The sequence below is a fragment of the Episyrphus balteatus genome, chromosome 1 (assembly GCF_945859705.1).
Source record: "Episyrphus balteatus chromosome 1, idEpiBalt1.1, whole genome shotgun sequence".
Classification (NCBI taxonomy): Eukaryota; Metazoa; Arthropoda; class Insecta; order Diptera; family Syrphidae; genus Episyrphus; species Episyrphus balteatus.
The window spans coordinates 25,379,408-25,400,986 of record NC_079134.1 but is presented as its reverse complement, the minus strand read 5'-3'; the positions used below and the strand labels follow the sequence as shown (position 1 = coordinate 25,400,986).

At 29.1% G+C, this 21,579-nt stretch overlaps 1 protein-coding gene across 1 annotated transcript in view; it reads right to left on the bottom strand.

Moving 5' to 3' along the window:
• The window catches only part of LOC129907891 (uncharacterized), a 163,319-nt gene extending 142,172 nt beyond the window's left edge, over positions 1 to 21,147 (bottom strand). Inside the window, exon 1 of the mRNA XM_055984373.1 lies at positions 20,220 to 21,147. Within this exon, the coding sequence (XP_055840348.1) occupies positions 20,220 to 20,556 (337 nt within the window). The 5' untranslated portion in view covers positions 20,557 to 21,147. The remainder of the gene's footprint in view (positions 1 to 20,219) is intronic.
• Between the last annotated feature and the right edge of the window lie 432 nt (positions 21,148 to 21,579).

Here is a 21,579-nt window from a genome sequence, read left to right as displayed (position 1 = left end):
TAAATTTTCAAATACATACCTACATATTTTAATTTCATAAAAGTCACATTTCAATTCAATTTCAATTTATTTATAACCAGTGTACAAGTAAGACTTAGTCTTTTATAGTACTTAACAATGTGGATAATAATATAATAATATATAGTAAATATAACACACAATTTCAATACAAATCAGTGGCAAATACAAATTTTTTTTTTTTTTTTTTGATAAAAATAGTAATTCAAAAAATACAATACTAAAATAATAGTTACTTCAAGAAACAATTTTTTTTTTTTTTTTTTTTTTTTTTTTTTTTTTTTTTTTTTTTTTTTTTGAAAATAAAAATATATTATTAACCTGTTTAAATTTTATTTAAATAATCCAAATATCAAAACTACCTTAACGAAAATGAACAGTTATTGCATTCTTAAAGTTAGTTGTTCCAATTATTCTCTTAATGTTAACCGGTAGAGAGTTCCATAGTTTTGTTGAATAGACGATGAATAACCGTGAAGAATTCAAGTAGTTACAAGTTGGTACAAGAAGATTAGTTGTTCTTACAGATTGCGCGAATTGAAGTTTATTATATAAATAAAGAGGTGTTCTATTTTGAATTATTTTGTGTAATAATCTACAACATCTTGCATCAAGATATTGCTGCAGAGTGCAACCAAGGACTAGTTGATGATAATGAGAAATATGTTCGTGTCTGCGCAGGCCATATACATATCTTATCATATCGTTAAAAGCAACTAGTAGCTTATGTTGCGAATGCGAATCAGGCTTACAATATACTACATTAGCGTAGTCAATAAGAGGCACAAGTAATGTTTTTATAAGTCTAAGCTTTGTATTCACAGGAGTTACGGTAGAGAATTGCCAAAGTTTACGTAGTCCAGCATAGATTCTTCCAACTATGTAGTTGATGTGATTTTCAGCTGAAAGCGTCCTATTGATTTTAAATCCAAGACTAGTAACCGTATCTACAAAACGAAGCTGTACTAAGGATAGGTAAACGGGTGGCAAAAATGAAGTATCCATATGCTTTTTAGATATTGCTATAAGTTGGGACTTATCCGGATTAAGAGTGAGACCATTGTTAAGAGTCCAAGTGGATATTGCCTCTAGATCTTCATTCATTCTACAGATCAAATCTTCCTGCAGACCAAGCGGCCGAGATAGGTATATCTGTAAATCATCTGCATATAAATGTAGACGTACATTTGAACATACATTCGGGAGGTCATTTATAAAAATACAAAATAATAAGGGTCCTAAAATAGAACCTTGGGGTACACCCATGTGTAGGTTCAAAGAATCAGATTCTTCTTGGCCTATTCTTACTTTTTGGCAGCGATTATACAAATAACACCTAATAAGGCACACAGCTCTATCATGAAAGCCAAAATAAAACCTAAGTTTCTTGCAAAGTAATTCATGGTTTACTCTGTCAAAAGCCTTTGAGAAATCAAGCAAACAAAGAACAGTAAGATTTGCCAGATCATATTCAAGTCTAATATCATCTAGGACTTTGATCATAGCTGTTTGGCAGCTATGATTTTCACGAAAACCAGATTGATACGGTGATAGTAAATTAAATGTTTTAAGATGACTTGATATTTGTGATGCTAGAATTTTCTCAAAAACCTTTGACAGGCAGGGAAGGATACTTATAGGACGAAAATCAGAGCACGAACTAGGATTCGATTTTTTGGCTACAGGGACAACTTTAGCAATTTTCCAGCTTTCTGGAAATGATGAGGAAGCAATGCAGAAATTAAGCAATTGTGTGAGGACACCCAACAGGTGTGATATTATCATTTTAATGAAGCATATTGGCACACCATCCTCACCAAGAGCATCAGACTTTATTGAACGAATGCTTTCTAAAACCTCAAGTTCAGAGACGGAAACAAATTCAAACACATTAGACGGACCACAATGAGCTTGGCCGTTAGGCACAAAATCCAGGTTTTGAAGGTCTCTCAATATAAAAGTCTTATTCAATTCATTAGGATCAGGGTACTTATGAACAACCTCTTTTTTTCCGATACCAATTGAGCGAAGATTACTCCAAAGCTTGCCAGATGATTGTTTTGTATCCAGCTTGGACATGAAAAACCGTTTTTTGGCCCTCCGAGTCGCATAAGTAGCATCATTTCTTGCACGGCAGAATAATTCCCAGTTTTCAGTGCTAGGGTTTAGCTTCCATTTTGCATAAGACTTTCTACGTTTCTGTATTGACCTTTGAACATCAGTGGTAAACCAGGGACAATTTTTGCTACGAACTGACACGGTTTTAATAGGAACATGTTTATCATATAGTTCAAGAACCAATGACTGAAAATAGTCGACTTTATCAGTAGAGTTGACGAAATGTTGGCATAAATGCCAAGGCGACTCCATCGCATCAGCTTGAAGCGCAAGATTGTCAACTGATTTCAAATCTCTAAATTGGAAAGTAGAGGGAGTTGGTACACGTGAGAAGTCAAGATTGTAAGTGCAGAAAATAAGATCATGGTCAGATATTCCATCCAATGACAATTGGTCTTGCAAGAAAACATTTGATAAGTCAGAGACAATCATAAGATCAAGAAGACTAGGTTTTGAGTTAGGGGCAAAGCGAGTCGCATAACAGTTTGAAACATAGAGCCCTTTGCTTGCAATTTCATCTCTTAATTGCTTGGCCCGAGTGTCTGAAAGCAAGAGATCTGCATTGAAATCACCACAGATTATAATGTGTTCATATGAAGCAGAGAATTGTTGTAGAGCTGAAAAAAGGGGATCTGGAGAAATGCTTCTATTTGGATTATAACACACACCCAAAATAGTTTTAGTACTGCCATCACTTACCTCTAAAATTAGAAACTCAATACCATTATTCACTGATTTAACAAGAACCTTACTATTAAGGGATGAATTGCAATAAATTGCCACCCCACCCCCAACTGTGTCTGTTATTCTGTCATTTCTGATTAGATTATAATTACTTATATCATATGAACTACTGGGAGTATCTGGTCTAAACCATGTCTCAGTAATACAAATAATATCTACACCTGATTGGTCAAACACATGTTTAAGAAAATCTAACTTATTTATATTAAGGCTACGAGCATTAATGCAACATACTTTGAAACCTTCACGGGCATTTGAAAGTATTTTAACAACCGATTTTACTGATAGACAGTCCATGCTTTCCCCAAAGCCTGAAGACATCAATCTTGACAGTGCGATCTGTTATTTCCCCAAAGCCTGAAGACATCAATCTTGACAGTGCGATCAATAGAACTCAAGACATGTATTGAAACAGGTCAAGATGCACCAAAATACGTTTTTTTGTACTATGTCTTTCGGCAGATATATCGTTCTCTATCAAAGAAAAGCAGATAAAAGCAGCCAATTCTTTTTGTATCTTTTAGTACATAAACCAAAGAACAAAATTGTGAAAAAAAGTAGACAGCGGAAGACAGCGGAAACATTTAAAACTCAATTCGAAATTAAAAAAAAACTGCAAATAAAAATTTATTGTGTGAAAAAAATAATATTAATTAAAAATATATTTTAAAAAATTTTTATTTTCAGCAATATAAATAGCAGTTAAAATAAGCTTTCCAACGACATACAACACTTATATAATTTATTCAAATATAGTTTTGAAAACTTATCGTGAAGATTTGCTTTATTTTGTTAGGTACTCAAACAAAGTATTTTCACGTGGAGACTTCAGATACAATTTTGTAATAGAAATACTCATTTAAAAAATCAATTTTCAATGAAAACATATAGATTGACTTTCCCTTGATTCATTTCCGTAAAGAAATTACCAAAAATTAAGATTTCATAAAAACCATTTTTGAGACGCAAATGGTCCTTTGGGCCCATTGTGCGACGGACGGCATGACGAAAACCACTTTTTTGATCTTCTCCATCATCGTAATGTTGGTTTTGATTAAAACATCAAATTTTTTTTCTACTAGCAACCAATAGGTACTTGCCCTATAGAGCAAGTAGTAATAAAAATAATAAAAATTATTTTTATTTTAATGATGAGCCCACTGTCGTACCTGGGTGAAACGCTTTGAAGTTGAGGTCACTTGAACTTTAAAATTGAATTATATTTTTATGTTCAAAAATTATTTAAAAAAAAAATTAAAATAAAAAATCGGTTGTATCGCAGCTCGATTTTTTGCGATTCCAAAATTTGCCTATGGTAAAGGTATAAAAGTGGAATTTCATTTATTTTACGGTTTTTCATTCTGGGGGTGACACCATAATTGCCGCCCCGGGTGCCACCCATGCTAGGTAAGCCACTGACAGTATGTACCATTTTTGTTTTTATCTGAATCTCTTCCAAATATCTTTTTCAATGCCAACAAAAATGTTCATTTGAGATCATTTCTGCAAACTGTATAAATAGAAAAAATGTTGAAGAAAATAATTTTTGGATTAAAAAAAAATGTAATATTTTTTTTTTTAAAGCAAATTTTTAAAAACAGGACACTGTTTTTTTTTTTTAATTTTGGTTTTAGATGTTGCTTAATAAATTGCTGCTAAATGGCATTCAAGTTAAAAAAAAAAAACTGTTTTAAAAAACATTAGAGTTGTTTTTTATTTTATTTTTATTTTATATTTTGAATTTATTTTCCAAAATATGCATTTTAATTAAAGAAAGAATTTTTTTGCAGCTCATTTAAGATATTGTTTTTTTTTTTCAAATATCATATTTTTTTAAATCTGTTGTTTAACCAAATTTGTATTAAGACAGTTTGAAAAACTTTGCTTAGCTATTAAACTCTAACACCAAGTTCGTGCGGTTTTCAATTGTAATAGAGGGCGGATAAGTTCCAAGAATACGTTTTTTTCCAAGCATGTAAATAGAGACTATCAAAACTTCGACATAAAATTTGAAAATTCTATGATGAATATTTTTTAAGGTAGAAATTTTGTACGAATCAAAAAAAATTAAGGGGGGAAATTGTTTTAAGCTAGTTTGGCTAGCATTTTAGTTTTATATAAGTTGGCAATCATACCAAAAATTTTCAGCTGTTAATACAAGCTTTGTGGAAAGGCTTTACAAATATCACAGTTCACCAGACAAGATGACTTCAATGAAAAATAAATAATTGAATTGAAAAAAAAAACTACGATTAATTTTTTATAAAAAAAAAATTCAAAATCTGTACTCTGGTAAGAGAAAGACAGGCATAGTTTTGGGACCAATTTGTTCACATTTTACTATTTTAACAGTGCCATTTTGAAATTTTGTCTCGAACTCGTTTCTTTGTATGAATTCGTACCATTTAAATTATAGGTAGTGTCTAATAAAAATCATAAGTAAGCATGTATCCACGCAAAAATATTATTATTTGCTATCACTCACACGCGTTAGCTTGTTTTCGTTTATTGTAAACATGAATTAATTACTTTGCAAATAAACTTTGACAGTAAATAATTTTTAGTAAATAAGTTCAAATAAAAAAACATGTCGTAGTAATTTTAAGGTATAAAAACCCATGTTTTATTCCAAGTCATTACAGTGTTTTTCTACGTATTAAAATGTTCCAGTCAAAGTCTATAACGTTTGCCTTTATTTTGGCTGTTTTATCATTCAATTCTGCTGTGGAATCACGTCCAGCAGACAGTCTTTTGGATACACCATTGGCCATCACTGATGATTTGACTGGTCTAACAGGAAGCTGGACTGATGGCCTTCAACTGGATACGATAAATGATGTTGTAGCCGACCTTTTACAGATGCCAATGGAACTCCTTAACAGCTTGACTGATGACCTTCAACTCGATAGGGTAACTGATCTTGCAAACGGTCTTTTAGAGATGCCAAGGGGCTTACTTGGCGGGCTAACAGATCTGATTCCGCTCAGTACTATTACTGATCTTGCAAGCGGCATAACTGATCTCATACCACTGGATATGTTAACTGATCTTGCAGGTGGTCTCGTAGAACAGGAAGTCCTTAATGATGTGACTGATGGCCTGAAATTCGATGTGCTAGATGATTTTGAAGATGATTTGTTAGAGGCACCAATGGATCAATTACCACTGGATATTCCTTACTATAATGGAAACTGGTAGCTATCACTGGCTTTCAATATTCTTAAATGGCTAAATACATAGCAGCTCTTTATTAAAGAAACTACCGAAAATTCTACAAAAATGTGTTATGTCCTTAAAATTTGCATTTATGTATAATTCTTTTCCGGCGTGGCGCTGCGGTGTTTGTACATGAATATTAACTTTTTGTTAAATTGAGGCATAATTTCACAATCTCGTTATTATTAAGTTTTATTGAGCTATAGGTTTTTTTTTGATTATGGAAATAATTTATCTTTTATTTTCATGTGAAATATATAACAAAAAATATTTTATCAGTTCAAAATCTTAATAAAACTCAATTTCCAATATTGTTAGAGAAGCATACTGAACAAAATTCGTGTAGTTTGACACTGATTAACTATTTAAAAAAAAAAATTGTTCATGTTTGTGGAATTCAAATTATATTATCTTTCGATCTAAGTTAAACTGCATTTAAAATGAAAATCATGAGAACGTTCACGAGTTTTGATTTCAGAAAACGTTGAATGGGTTATAAGAGAAAATAAAACCGCAGTATGCTATTAAATGAGAGGGTGGGAATTGAAGAAAGGGGTGCAAAGGCCCCCTTTTTTTTCATATATCTCGTAAGCAAAGCATAATTTTGATAAATTGATTTTAAAACTTGTTGTAGAGAATCAAAATTAATTATTAATTTATAACAAATGTAAACATAAATAAAAATTGCATTTAAATGTTTAAAAACATATTTTTGACATGTTTCATCCTCGCCAACGAAAGTTGGCGGGATACAGAGTCGGTTTAAAATACAAATAATTTTTTGGGTAGGTGTATAGAAATAATATTCAAAAAAAATAAAAGAAATTTATTTTTCAACATATTTTAACCAATTTTCAAGTAAATTAATTGATGAAAAAAAATTATTTTCAAAAAAAAAAAAACAAAATAGAAATTACCTACCTACTATATGTATTTAAAAATAAATTGCACGACTGGGGTCGCACGTACTTGCTCTTATGCTTAAAGTAACTCTAATGTTAAAGCTTTTTATTCAAGAAATTTAAAATTTGATATTTTGAAGAAATTTCATAAGTAATAGGTATAGAAAAATTAAATCTGTTTTTATAATAATTAATTAAACACCGTTTTAAATGATTTTTTAACAAAAAACCAAGTATGCCATTTTATTTCTTGTATAAAAAAGTATTTTTAGAAAAAAAAATTCAAAAATCGTTGGAGCCGTTTTTTAAAAAAATTATTTTTTATATATAAAAATTTTCTAACATTTTTCAAAAAAAAAGTTGGTATGTCATTTTGAAGAAATACCTAATTAATTTACACATAAAAACGAAATTAAAAAATTTTTCGTCAACCCGTTTTCAAAAACTTGATTTTTCGAAAAATAAAAATTTTTTGAAATATTTTTTAAAAATCCAAAAGTGTGTTTTTTGAAAATTTTCTTAAATTTTAATATTACCTTTTCTTAAACGCTCTTGTATAAAAATTTTGGTTGGAAGCGGGGTAGTCTTGTACGAGATATTCATAAATAAACGTTCTATGACAGTTACCGTTAATAACGGTACAAGAAATATTTTTTTTTTTATTTCAAAAGTTGGCTCTTATGTGTACATGTACACAGAGAAAAATAGACCACATAAAATAGAACAAAAACAATAAGATTTCTCTATGGTTTTCATCCAAGAAGGAAACCTTATTAAAACAATCGGGTTTTCCTTATTGTTTTAAATCTGCAAAAAAATAAAAAAAAGATGACCAGGCTGGGAATCGAACTGGAGACTTCAAATCATTAGTCGCCCACCTTACCACCTCAACCAACCTGCCATGAAAATATTGATCGCGATTTTTGTTCTAGTGCTAAGTTGCAAAAAAAAAATCAACTTTTCAGTCAAATTTTAATAAGATTTTCTCTATAAAAATAATAAGAAATCTCCTTAAAAAAACCTTATTCACTTCACTTATTTAGGCTGCAGCTCCAGATAGAGACAGACATACAGACAGACAGAATTGCCGGACCCACTTTTTTGGCATTCTCCATCATCGTAATGTCACGTAAAATTGTTATATACTATATATTACAAAAAAACAAAAGTACAAAAAAGTTTTAAATTTTCAAATACATACCTACATATTTTAATTTCATAAAAGTCACATTAATATAAATTTGTTTTTGTTATTTTGTACTTTTTATACCTACATATTGTACTTTTTTGTTTGTGTTTTACTATATTTCTAGCTAAAGACTACTATGCACAAAAATTTTCTTTGAAATCGTTTAAGTGGTTTACAAGAATTTCAGAAGTCAAGAAAATGTTTTCTATATCAAAATTAGGACCCTATAATATGCCACAGAACCTACATGTATTTTTTTTTTAATCAAAATCAAAATAAGCTCTTCCATTATACCGTTAATGTTGGTCCTAAAAATAAAATTTCAATTTCGCCTCTAGGGAATCTTATAAAGCTCATAACTACTGCCAAGCAGAAAAAATACACACTTATTTCACATTTTCTATCATCGTAATGTCATGCCTAGTTGTTATTTCCAGTTCCATACGAATTTTAAATTATAGTGCTACTAGCTGACCCGGCGGACTTCGTTCCGCCATTTCTTGTATTTATTTCTATTTTCGACTTTGTAATTTGTCATAATTCCCAATACAAAAAGGAAATCAAAACTTGAAAAGTTCGTCCAATTAATTTAAAAATATTCATTTTTAAAATTTAAAAAAAAAGTGGCCTATGTTAAAAACGTTTTTTAAGTTTTTTAATTTACCATTGTGAAGCTTGTAGTGAATGTAGCGTTATGTGTGATATATCAAATGAAAGGTAATATTATCAGGATGCTCAATAAAGATAAAGATAAAAACAAATTTTTGTAAGCTCCAGATCAAAAGATGTAACGTTTTGAAAAATAGAGTTTTATTTTACCGATATTTCAAATTTGTCATTACAAAATTAATTGAAACTTTGTACAAATATAGTCTTGCCTATTATCTATCTACACTGTAAATTTCATTCATTTATCTATTGAAGAAAAAAAGATAAAAATAAAAAACTGTTAAAAACGGCCAAAAAACTTGGGACAAAAAAAAATTGTTTTTCCCGTTATTCGGTCAAAAATCGATTTAAAAATTCAAAAGTTTGTACATGCATGCACATGATTAAAACCTATATTTCCTATAAATTTGAGATTTTTTGCAGACTTTTAAAAATTCCAAAAAAATAAAAGACTACTCAAAAATGTCCCTAAAAATTAGGTTGTTTTTCAAAAATTTTTATTTCAAAATACAGGGCCTATGAAAAAAATCCGTTTTAGACCCCTAATTTTTTTTTTAAATATCTTTCTTATGGTGTAACTAAAATTTCTGTGCAAAATTTTGCGTACCTCTAATTAGTCTTTTGTCGAAGGTCTATGACTGCAAAACAACCCTCACAACTTGGTTTTGAAATTTTTTTGAATTTTTTCAATACCTTTTTTAACTATTGAATAAATTTGTCTATCATTTAAAAAAAAAGTCAACTCTTTACGACTTACCGTTTAGAAAATAGCCTCTTTTTTCAATGTCGTGCTACCCCTATTTACCCTATAAAATCTTGAATTTTTTTTGCCTTAAACCTTCTCCTCTTATGCCTCTTTGATTTCAAAAAAAAAAATTAAGAAAATGAGTCAGTCTGTGTGGCCGGTTAGCGAACGTACACAAAACCAAACTTTAATATATATAATAGATAGTACTTATATCGCAATAATTATTCAATGATTTAATATAAATTGATTATACACAGGTTATATCACTGGAATTATGAAAATGACCTACAGGAATATTATTTTTAAAAAAAATGAAAATGAAAATGATAATTTTTTTTTAATTTTAGGAAGACAGGCTTAATTTTAGGACCAAATTCTTCATATAATATTCTCTATCATAAAAATTCCATTTTGGATTTGTATCTAGAAAAAGGTTTCTTATGAAAAATGTCTAACTTGAAAAAATGTATTTATAATTTTCTGCGCTAAATAATCATCTGTTATCACTCGCACGGGTAAGCTTGTTTTTTTTTTGTTTAGGTAATATAAATAAAAACATGCATGACTTAACAAATAAACCTTGACTGTATCAAAACAAAGTTTATAAAAAGTAAGCAATTTCGAAGAAATTTTTTGGGTATAAAAGCAAAAGTTTCTTTCGAAGTCATAACAGTATCGTCGTGCAGTTAATAATATTAAAATGTTCCAATTGAAATCTATAACTTTTGCCATCGTTTTGGCTGTTTTTGTATTCAGTTCAGTTGTGGAATCAGGTCTTTTTGACGACGTTTCGGTTGGAGGCTTGACTGATAACCTTCCAGTAGATGAGTTAACTGATATGGCAGGCGGTATTGTAGACTCAGCAACGGGTGTCAATGGTGGCTTGACAGATGCCATTCCACTCGATATGTTAACTGATCTTGCAGGCGGTATTGTAGACTCAGCAACGGGTGTCAATGGTGGCTTGACAGATGTCCTTCCACTCGATATGTTAGCTGATCTTGCAGGCGATAATGTATAGACTCAGCATAGAGCTACATTGGTGGTTTGACTGAAGAGCTACCACTTGGTATTGAAATATAAAAAGTAATGAAAACTGATTGTAAATTCGTTTTTGGCTTTAGGTTTTGTAAATATAACTACACACATCAGTTCTTATAAATAAAGCAATTACCAAAAATATATTAAAACTTTTAATGTTCTTAAATTGTTACAATTTTTCATGTTGGAAGTTATCCCACAAGCTCTCATACCAACTATAACCTCTAACGCAAGTATAAGATATTTTTTAAGGTACTTTTAATTCTTCTCTAAAGCAAAAATGTCTAAATTTTTTCGGCTTTAATATTCTATGCTCATTCTTCCGTATGCTTCATTAACAGTCTCTTAAAATAAATCCATCTTAGATTGAAAATAGATCAAAATATTTGAACAAAAAAAAAAAAACAAATCTGAAAATCTCCCTGCTCCAATCATCCAAAGCTCAGGAGCAAACATACATTTTTAAGCATGTGTATGTAATGCCTGATGCTGATATTTTGTAATTATTTTTTTATCTTTTTTTTTTTTTGTAAAAAATAGAAAAAAAAAATCATGTCTAGAGAGTGGTAGGTATCATTACATATTATATATCAGAAAGCAAAGCGGAAAATGAAAGAAAAATTAAGAAGAAGAAGTGAAAAAAAAATAAAAAAAAAAAATTTCAAACAACCAGCTGAGTCCTTGATGTTTCCACTTCTTCGATTAGAACCTTATCTATTTTGACTGCGTATATACATGTGGGTATTAAGAGCATATCCTTTGCTACGTGCACATTTTAAGGATAAAAAAAAAAAAAACAAAAAAAAAGACAAGGGGAACGGACAGGATGTTAGTACCATACAAGCGGGTAAAAATGTCTGAAAAAAGATTACAATGTTCTTCTAACTGGAAATCGTGTGCTTCTGAATGGAAATTTGAAAAATGAACTAAATACACAGGACGAACAGCAAAAAAAAAAAAATAACACCCACATCTACAAACACACAAACACATATATAATATAGGAAGAAAAAGGAATGTTAATTAAGATTGGGTACTGATTTGCCTCCATGGAATTCTAATATTACTGTAAAATTGAAGTGACTTTATTTAGGTTACATAAAAGTTACAACACATATTTTTCTTGGAATCATTGGAGATCAAGAAAATAACAAGAAGATGTTTGTATATATGTATGTGCAGTTAACATACACGTATCTAATTCTTATATGCTTTCAGTTAAAAAAAAGTTCAAAAAATAAGAAAAAAAAAATTAATGACTTTCATGTTTTAATTTCGAAATAATGAGGTTTGAATTTTTCCTCTTGTCCTTTTTTTTTGACACTTATTTGAAAAGTAATTAAACCCTCATCATTACTTGTCAATTTATACATACATAAATACACTATTGGTAAATTTAAACTGAGATAGTTTTTGGTAATTTTGTTGAAAACTAAAATTTTCTTTTGTCTTTATTAAATTGACTTGCATAAAAAAGCCATTTAGTGATTTTAAAAACTTGACTTTATATCAAGTTTTAAAAATCACTCAATGGCATTTTATTACTTTAAAAACAACGTTCAATTAAAGTTGGTAGAAGAAGTTAACATTTCTATTTTTTTCATCTTATCTACCTATAAAGCGTTCCCGGAAGTCCAAAATTAAAATTAAAATGGGTTGAATCCACATTTAAGTCAATTATTTTAAGGAATTTCTTTATGGATAAATAAATATTATGTTGACCCCGGTTATACTACTTAGTTTCTGTTTTATTTTTTGTTTTTTTTTTTTTTATTTCGGGAACGCTTGTTATGACAAAGATGTAAAAAAAAAGAATTACTATTTTTTGATTTTAGGTAGGTTTAGGTGTTTTAGGGTGTTTGAATACAACTTTAGGATTTTTAGTTTCAACTTGAGAATTTGGTTTTATTCACTGAAAGTTGAAGTTATCAAATGTCAAATACCTACTAAATCTAGAGCTTATCAACTTTAGAATTTCTCAACTCTCGAAAATATGAAAAGTTTGCCGAGCAATCTTGAGATTCTAGTTTAAAATGTCATTTATTTATATTTATTTTTTTTGTCAAAAGTTTTTTTTTTAGATAAAAAACAAGAGGTTGTCTGTAATGCCGGTTTACGGACGATGATTTTACGTGATAATGTTGTAAGAAAACAGGTTGTGTGCTTTTAAAATGAGTCAATTGAAGCGTTTATTTATTTCAAACAATCATAATTTACAAGAAAAAGCTAAAAAAAATTACCTTTTTTCTTTTCTCATTGTATTAATTTTTTTATTTTAAAAGCTTACAAAAAAAATTATACCACTAAAAAGCCAAATATTTCTTTTAAATAATAAAACCATTTTTAAATTTATACAATGCGCAAAAAGTATTAAAATAATTTATTTCTTATGAAAAAAGTGAAAAAATCATTTCCATCACCCAAAAATTAATTTTTTTTGATAAAACAACCTATAATAAATTTTATACCACCTGAAAATATATATATCGATCATGTCTATTAGGCATCTACAAAAAGAGCTAGAATTTTTTGAACTCGATCAATTTTCATCAAAAAAGCAAAAAAAAAACATATAATTTTATGTTCTCACGCTATTGAATCAATTTTTTTTAGACAACCTATAAAAAATTGTATATCATGTAAAAGCTTATAATTTCGCCTTTCATATGACGTTTCAATCTTATTTCTGCGGTGCCTAGAAAAAAAGTTGGAATTTTTCAAAGCCAACCATGTCGGAATTCCAAACTGAGATTACGGTACTTCCCACACTGGTGGCTGTGTTCATGATCAACAGATCTCCACTGGTGTTTTGAGGTATTTTGCAAGTTTTTTAATTTAACATTGTGTAGCTTGTAGTGAATGTACAGTTATGTGTGATATACCAAATAAAAGGTAACATTATCAGGATGCTCAATAAAGTTAAATAGAATTTGTATTTGCTTTAGATCAAAAGATAAAACCTGTTGAATAATAAAACTTTATTTTACCTTTATCTCAAAATTGTGACTACAAAATTGATTGAAATTTTGCACAGATATATCCTGTCTATTCTATCCACAATATAAATTTCCTTAATTTATCTTTTGAAGAAAAAAAGATAAAAATAAAAAACGGTTAAAAAAGGTCAAAAAAAAACTTGGGACAAAAAAACTTGTTTTTCCCGTTATTCGGTCAAAAACCATTTGGAATTACCAATTTTTCGCACATGTATGCGCACAGTCATAGACTACATGTTTTATAAGCTTGAGATTTTTTGAATGCTAAAATTAAAAAAAAAAATAAAAACTCCGTATTAGACCCCTAATTTTTTTTATATAATCTTTCAAATGACGTTTCTCAAATTGCCAAAAAAAAAATTCCCCTACCTATAATCACTACTTTGTCAAAGGTCTACCTCATGTTTTAGTTTTAGAAAACCATTAATAGCATGGTTTTGAATTTTTTAGAATTTTTTCAATACCATTGTCAGTCTTGCAATAAATTTATCTATTGATTAAAAAAAAATTCAACACTTTACATTGTCGCGTTTAGAAAATAGCCAATTCTTTGAAATTTTGTTTTATCCCTATTTACCCAATTAAAAGATGGAATTTTTTAATATCCTTAAAATGTATTTATTATATTTTAATTCTAATACCTAGTTTATTTTTAATTTTTAATTGACATTTTTGCCGCACTGCGAAAGTGCGAGTGTGTAAAAAAATGGCGTGAGAAAATGGCGTCACTTTTTTGTGGTGGCTGCCATGGTTCTTCGATTTATAAGACATAATCACGTAAAAAAAAATGTTTTGGACATTAAAAATGATGGTACTGATGCGTTTTGAGTGTTTTCAAAAAAAAGCCAAAAAATATTTTGTAACCCTAAAAACGTGTCGTAAACTCTTTTTTTTTGTTATAAAAAGTATTAAAAAACAGAATTGCATAATATTTTCTTATTTGTGAATAATTTATTTGTTTCGATGAATGATTTAGAATAGAGACAAAATAATGTGTTTGACAAAAATTGATGTTTTTTTCTTGTTGAGTTTTTACTCCCCGAAAAAAAATTTAGTTTAAGGTATCTTCTTGTGCTCTTGGAAAATCTTCTTTCTTCGGAAACTTATTTTAGAGCCCTAAAATAAGTTTCCGCCGTTTGGAAAAAAAAAAAAGAAAATATTGGGTATATACAAAGCCATTTAAAATATACGGAAATTTTATTATGATAAACAATTGAAATCATAGTTTATCTAACTCTGTAATTGAATTGGTCATTTAAAAAACCACTTAAGTTCAACAATTTGAATTTTTCACTAAGCAATAACTGGAATCTCGAAGAACTTTTTTAAGTTTAATTTAGTATGTGTAAAATAACAGATGTGTCAAATAACAGTCATATTTGATAAGAAATAATAACGAAAAAAACCAGAAAAACTGTTCTGGACTTAACCTTTGAGGAACGATTTTCAGCAAAAAAAAAATCGACTTTGAAATAAATGTGACTTAGGTAAGTGGTCTTTGCAATGACCGATTCAATTATATTAAGGGTATGTAAGTTTTTTTCCATCAGTCTACAGCAACTATCTTCGGAAAAAAGTCAGGCAAAATCAACGGCGTATACAAGAACTCAAAACTTAAACAAGAAATTGTTATGTTATACTCAATTCCTTTAAGAAAGACCGTTTTCAAAATACTGAAGTTTTAGAACATGAACGAAAATAAAAAGTGAAAAAAATTTTTGGTATTCAAACAACCTATTTTACCATTTTTTGGGAATACGATCATATTTTTAGCGAATGCTATGCTGGATTAGGATTATTTTCATTAGTTCGATAATATTACAAATTGACAGACACTCAGTTGAATTCTAATGTAGAGTTTTGTGTAGATTTAAAATCCGTACAAGAATACATATTTAGAGCTTTAAAAAAAAAATTGAATTGGGTATGTTAAAAAAAAATCATCATTAGAGCAACTTTCCCTATAAAAATAAACGGATTAATCCTCAAGAACTCATCGATTTTCATACATTTCTCAATCTTCAATCGCGTTTTAAGGCAAACTATAATTTTAGTCCAGTGAATAGAGACATTTTACTATGAAGCAAATGGAAAAAATAGGGACAGGCTGAAATCTTGCAGAACTGAAGTTTTTTGAGGTTTGTTCAATTTTTGGCAAAAATCTCAGTTTTTACTATAACTACATAATTAAATAATCTGAGAATATTCGGAAAGCATTGATATTTCATAAATAAGTACATTTTTACAAAAAAAATTTTGGCCGCCATTTTGAAAAATGCCTTTTTGTGATTTTCTCGGCTTCCGTTTGTTGTAGAAAAGATTGTTTTGTCTTGTTTTGTAGAAAAACTCATTCTCTATTTTTTTTTTAATTAAAAAACTTTTTTTTTTGTAATGTTTCCGTATAAAAAGTTTTCAACGAAAAAATGTAGGTACAATTTTCGGAGATAGTCGTCAATATTACATTTTTTTCTCGATTAAGGTTCATCTAACCGAAAAAATCTTATCATAATTTTTGTACAAATCTAAATTTACATTTATATTATGTTTTTTTTTGCACGCCCAAAACTGTTTAAGTTATAACGAGAAAAAATTCACGACCACCCCGAAAATTTTACATTTTTGTGTCACTTCTAATACGAAAACAATACAACAAAAAATTATTTAAAACAAAAATTAGACAATTAATTTTTAATTTTGTCTGTACTGAGGTAATTTATTCAAAAATTATCTTTAAGGTGTAATAGCACCGTGTAGACACGAAACCGAGTGTCATTTTCATCAGTATACAAAAACAAAGAAGAAACTTTATTTTCTTTTAAGTTTTTTCTTAGCTCGATTTGGTGTATCAAACTCCAAACTGAATTCTTTCATTCAATTTTAAAACAAAATTAAAAAACAAAATTATTTTCAAATGCAATTCGTTTGCCTGTTAATTCAAAAGTTACCACTGTTTATTACATAAAAAAAGATTTTGTTTTTTATCGTAGGTAACTTTTAAAATTACTTTAGGCTAGCGGAAAAAATATATACATAGTTGCTTTTAGGCAAATTATTCAATGGAAGCAAACGAATCACATTCCGTTTTTGTTCGATTCAACTATCACATTTTCCACCTATCAAAATTGTTGTGCCAAAAATTTTGGCATGACCCCCCCCCCCCCCCCCCCCCCCCAAGAAGTAAACCTGTATACGCCCCTGGGCAAAATTCAAAAATTGAAATTTTGTGTGGCGTATACTATGATGGCACACATGTGTTTTGAAAATTTTGAATACCTACCGAAGAAAAGATTGCAATCTTTTCTTCGGCATTCAAAAATTTCTCGATATAATAAACAGATTCTTCGGCTTCGGCCAAAACTTTGGTCTAAAATGGCCGAAGTCGAAGGTTTGGCCGAATGTTGTTTTTTTGGCCGAATTCAGCCAAAGCCGAAGCTTTTCGGTTGGACACTAGGTATAACATTTCAATCTTAAAAAAAATGTTGGATGTATGAACTAAAATGGTCAATTGCTTACTAGAATTGCTGCCGATATATTATAGTGAAAAACAGTTAACACAACTCCACTCACAAAACAGCATAAAGTTATTCTTTAGATTCCATATTAAATCTAAAAGAATTGATAAGATTTGAAAGCTTTTTGTATTTTGTATGTAGTTTGCAGGTTTTAGAAAGAAGAATTAACTATTAAATTTTGATACTACTTACAATAGCTGCGTTCCTTTGGAAATATTTATCTACTTTTTAGTACTTAAAGCAGCTTTGAACTACTTTTTCAGTATAGCAAAGTAGATCAAAGTAGTTTTAAGTACTAAAAAGTAGATAAATATTTCCAAAGGAACGCAGCTAATATCGTCGCGTGCGTCGTCGTTAGAAAAAAAAAAAAAAAATAGTACGTATACACCCAAGTGCACCAATTATTATAACCAAATTCTTTACAATAGATAACTCAAGGGAAGGTGAAAATGGTAACTTAGTTGGCACTAAGAATATAACATGCCATCATATTCAGTACAAAAGAGCGACTTATACAAATATACCCACAAAATGAAGCTCCTCCATTTTTCAAGTTTTAGAGGCAAAATATTTGATTATTTTATTATTTGAATTTCAAATAATTAATTTTTTTGTTGGTATCTGAGCAAAATAAAAAAAACTTATTTGATTTTATTGAAATTTTTGAAAAATAATATACGAATCCAAAAAGTATTCGACAAAAAAGGCGAAATTCTACTGAGGAATTTTTTCGGGTGCTTGTGATTGCTGAACGCTCTGAGGCATGAATAATAATATCCATACCTTTTTTTTTTCAAAACATGAGTCAAACATAAGAACATTCAACATATTTCAACATAATTACAACATTAAACAATAGTTAAGTAGGTAAGCAGAAAAAAATATTTTTTTTTTCAAAAACTACAAACCAGAGTTTTAAGGCAGTTAGTTGGACAAAACTAATCTTCTCTATCAACTTGATAGACACCGATCTCAGAAAAACTTGCCTTAATTTTTTTTGCTAACTTCCATGAAATGTACACTGTTCAACTTCAAAGTTAGTCTCTGATTGATAGTCAGGCACGGGGATTAAAAAAAATATAATCCACGATAATAACTTGGACGATTAACAACAAAATGAAACAAAATATAAATCTATAATCCGAACCATTTTGGATTTTAAGTAGGTATAAAATTAAAATTAAAAAAAAAAAAATATTAACTTTTTCTGTTATCTGTTTATTTTTTTTCTTAATACTTATCCGCTTTATTATTATTTTGTTGTAAAAGAGTATTAAAATAAAAGTCCTTGAAAAAAAATTCATCACCAAAGATAAATAATTTAAAAATAAAAAAAATGTAATGAAATTCCACAAAAATTCATAAATAATACAACAAAAAAAATATATATATTCTGGTACAACACTAATTATAAAGTACATAACGAATTAAAATTTTACTCAAAACTACATTTACACCTATCTCTTAAAAAAAAAAAAACAAGGACATAAAAAAACATCAAACAAAAGAATTAAATTGAACATGAACATGACCTCATATCCTGAATGAACTTTATTATAATGAACTACACATTTGTTGAATTCATATTAAATTCTTTTTGTGTTCATTTTTTTTTTATTTAAAGCTTATTTTTGACATCAATAATAAATAAACCTCATAAAATTTAAATACAATAATTTTTACCTACTAAAAAAAAATTTTTTTTTTGTTTTTCAAACAAACCACATAATATTTTTATTATTAAACCACATTATTATTGCACAGAAATACACACAAAAAAAAATGATCAATAATTTCCAATTCACTTTCACCTCACTCAATTTTTTAATCAAATATTCCACAAAAGCTGGGATATAAAATTATATTCATAAAAGCTTTTTTACAATACAATATAAAAAAAAAAAATTCCTTAAATTCTTAGTAAAAAAAATATGTATATATAAATAAAAACCAAAACCACAAAACAAGGATAACAAATGAAATAACTCAATGCAAATCAATCATTTCAGTTTTTTTTTTTTTCTTGTTGTATGTATGTATTTTTGTTGATTCTAGATGAACTAACTACTGATTGTGGCTTTTTATGAATTTTAATGATCACAACCTTCAACTTAGAATGAAGAATTTATAAATCGAATGTTGGTAGAATGATGGATAAAAAAAAACTAATGAATCATTTTCAAGAATAAATTAAATCCCCAAAAATCCTTCCACTGTCCTTTAACCAAAATTCTCTTATTCAAATACATATATGTAAGCTTACCAGACATGATTTCAAAACTTTGTCATTGTACTTTACTCATATCCTTTCCCACCACCCTTTCCATTTTTATTTAATCCAAATTCTAACTCATCCCTCTATCATACATTATATCCAAAGCAGTAAAGAGTGTTTTGCTATATACTGTAAGTATATCCTTGATGTGAAATATGACACACAAACCATATTATCGTCCCTTCGATACATTTACTCATTTTTTATCATTATAAATAATTAATGAAATTATAATGCAGTTCCAAAAACTTTGTCCTGTTTTCGCTTTTCCGAATCCGAGAGAGTCGACGAGAACGATACTCATCATCAAGTAAGACGATATCCTTTGGACTCACATATAATACTGATGATACCCGCCCGTATATTTATAATAAAATATCTATACAAGGACGACGAACAACAACGAAGCAAGAGAGAAGCCATTCAAGGATACATACGTACTCCCTCACATACATTACAATAATAATAATTCATTGAGCACTTCCATTGAATACAAATCACCGAATTAATAACTTCCATATCATTGCACTCTGTTTAAGTACCCCCCCTTTACCCCCCCCCTTCCCTATCTTTTCATATTATTATTATTTGTCATGTCATAAAATAGGAAAGGACGAACTAAGTGTCCTGGGTGATTACAAATAAAACGTTATTTTTATTGAAGGAAAATCTGCTCGCATTTATGAGAAGCTATATCTTTCTAATCGACACTCTCTCATCTATACGCCTTTTATAGTCTATGTGTGTATAAGTATGTTATCCTTGTTCGTACTTAAAAGTATATCACTTACCAATTAAAAGGATAATCAAGTGGATGATATGCCAGTGGTCACAGCCCATAATTTTATGATATGTGCTGTGATAGTGGAATGATGATGAAGACGATGATGATGATCCGGAGGAAAAGGACGACGACGACGAGTCCTGCTGATGATGTGGCCGAGGAGCCGATTCTCTTGATTGGTAGTGGTTGCTGCTTCGGCTGGAATGATGCTGATAATGGTGACTAGCTGAGGAGAATTTATTATCCGTTTGTGTTTTGAACTTAGACGATGATGATATGTGAAGATAGAATTCATTAGAATAAGGATATTTTTTTCTGATTATCCTTTCATTTTGTTTGCACATATTTTTCTTTGCCTTTTTCTCAATTTAGAAATTTATTTTTTTTCTTTCTCACTTTTTTTGTTGAATATTTTATTTTTGTATCACTTCACATCCTTTATTTCACACACGCACACATTGCAAGGATATTTTTTATTTTTATAAAAAATATTAGACAAAAAAAAGGACACTATACACTCATTAAATAAAATATGTACCTAACCGACCGAAAGCTATGCATAAAACTCGATTAAAATAGCCAAATATCCGATGATGATGAAACAAGGACATAAAACGGTTTCAATTGAATGGGAATGATTCATAATCGTTTATTTATTTATTATTTTTTTTTCTTTCTCTATTTTTTTTGTGCCTTGTTAAAAGGTCCTATATCCGGTTTTTGTGTTATTATTTTTTTTTGGTAATCCAAAGGATTATTTAGACCATTTTTTTTTAGTTCTTGTTGTTGTTTTCTTTCTTTAATACCCTTATAACGTTTAGTCTAACGATATGACTGGTTATCCTTTTGTTTATCAAACAACACAACAAAAAAAAAACCCGAATTTCATAACCATAAATCGTTGTTTTTATTACTATTTTTTTTTCCTCTTTGTGTATATATCCTTTTTTTTGTTTTTTTTTTTTGATCGAAAGAATAAATTTTCGAAACGAAAACGATATAAACCAAAAAAAAAAACTCGATGTATACGATTATCCAAATATACAATACAATATAAATTTCGCGCGTACGAACAGTTAGGCGTACGAATTTCGACTAAAAACCGTTACATTCATGTATTTGGAATTAAGTTTGCATGAATGTCTCTCGATGATGATGATGATGATGATGGTGGTGGCGCGGCGCGGTGGTTGGTGCTGTTTTCTAGAGTACTTTTTGTGTTTGATTGTGTGTATGTGTGTATCTGTGTGTGCTTTTTTACACTAACATTTATATATCGAAAGAAATATAAAAAAAAAAAAAAAATTGTGTGTCCTTATCCATCGTCGTCGTCCTGGCTAGGTTGGCATTTTGCGTGGAATTTCCGA